We start from the raw sequence: 1,528 nt of genomic DNA on the forward strand, positions 1-1,528 counted from the left end.
TTACCTAAGAGCTTATTTGGAGGAAGGTTTTTGGAGATATAGGATGGATTTTTAAAGTGCCATACTTATTTGTTTGGAAGAAAGTTTTTTTTAAAGGAGGTACGGTTTTCGAAGGTTTCAAAACCTTGGAATCCTCACTTTTTTAACCCATTAAATTGGTAGATTTAAAAGGTTTTGTTAATATATCTTCCATTACTTCATCTTACCTTACTTTATAAAACATTCACTCACTCACATTGTAAATTTTTGTCTTCGCTAATAATATCATTAAACAACAGCAATTAATTTATTAATACCAATGGGCCTCTTCACTTCCCACTACAAAGGACATAAATACAGACAAGTTATAATTTAGTGGTATTGAAATTCTTTTAGAATTATGAAATCTTGATTTCGAATTTTAATCAAAGTCAATTAAACAAAATAAATTAATAAAAAAGCAACTTTCTATTTTATTTTATTTATAATTTTCAGTATTTAAAACAAAAGGTACACGAAGTGCTAATTAAATCAAGCTCTTAGTATGATACAACTGAATATCATATACTTTCATCACAACAATTAAAGTTTGATTTTAGACTTGCAAGTAGATTCAATATCTTGAGTTCTAATGAAAATAGATATATCACATGAACTGTAACTAGTGGCATGCAAATTCAAGATCTTGAACACGCTCACTTTCCCATGTAAAACTGCTGTTGATGTAAAGTTCAAGCTCCCTGCCAGAAGATCTTCCAGCAGATACGGATTTTCTATCAGCTTATCAGCCATTAGATCAGCAGAAGTGGTGATATTTACCTTGGAATGAGCAGGAACAAAGTCTCCCTCAATTGGAATTTCAGCAACAAGCTCTCCATGGTAATTGACATAGCCGGTAGAGTTGCTGAACTTGAAGCTTCCATAATTAGGATTTTCAATTGTAATAACCATACTCAGCGTTGCATTTACTGTCATATTTCCTGCTTGGAAGTTGTCGAAACCTACAGGCTGTGCAATGATTTTGGGTTCTTTAGGCTTGAAGATTGTAAGAGCTAAAGATGTGAAAATTATAGCAAGAATGATCAGGAAAATTGCTGTCACACCACAGCATATTTTCAGGCTTCTGCGGGAACTTTTTCTATTCGCCATGGCCAGAAAATTTCCTGAAACTGATTTGTTTTGCTCCTAGATTCAATTTTTTAGTTATGACGGTGATTGGATTTGCTGGGGTTTTTAAACAGAGATTGTGTTGTTGTTAATAACTTCTATCTTAACTTATTATGGGGGCTTTAGGGTAAAGGATGTTGAAAGCTAAATATGGATAGACTCAATAGACATAAGCCTTAATTAGATAAACGTATGTGAGTTAGAGATGGTTCCAATCTTAATTACTTCTATTTTAACTTATTCATGGGCTAGAGTTAGCCTTTTTTTTTTTTTTTTTTGGTTTTTGTAAGGAAATTATTAATTAAAACCTTAATTTTAACGAAAATTTATTAGTTAATCCTTAAATTTTGATTTCATTTACTCTTTAGTTTTTTCATCTAGT

At 31.5% G+C, this 1,528-nt stretch overlaps 1 protein-coding gene across 1 annotated transcript; it reads right to left on the minus strand.

Annotated features, from left to right (window-relative positions):
* Positions 1 to 498: 498 nt before the first annotated feature.
* Positions 499 to 1,195, minus strand: LOC110670346 (uncharacterized). Its single transcript, XM_021832377.2, has one exon. The coding sequence runs from the start codon at positions 1,126 to 1,128 to the stop codon at positions 562 to 564; it is 567 nt and encodes a 188-aa protein (XP_021688069.2). The 5' UTR covers positions 1,129 to 1,195; the 3' UTR covers positions 499 to 561.
* Positions 1,196 to 1,528: the final 333 nt, after the last annotated feature.

Source organism: Hevea brasiliensis, chromosome 10 (genome assembly GCF_030052815.1).
Source record: "Hevea brasiliensis isolate MT/VB/25A 57/8 chromosome 10, ASM3005281v1, whole genome shotgun sequence".
In the NCBI taxonomy this organism is placed as follows: domain Eukaryota; kingdom Viridiplantae; phylum Streptophyta; class Magnoliopsida; order Malpighiales; family Euphorbiaceae; genus Hevea; species Hevea brasiliensis.

Bases quoted from the DNA above. Each gene is read 5' to 3' on its own strand.
- LOC110670346 (XM_021832377.2), bottom strand. From the start codon at position 1,128: ATGGCGAATAGAAAAAGTTCCCGCAGAAGCCTGAAAATATGCTGTGGT.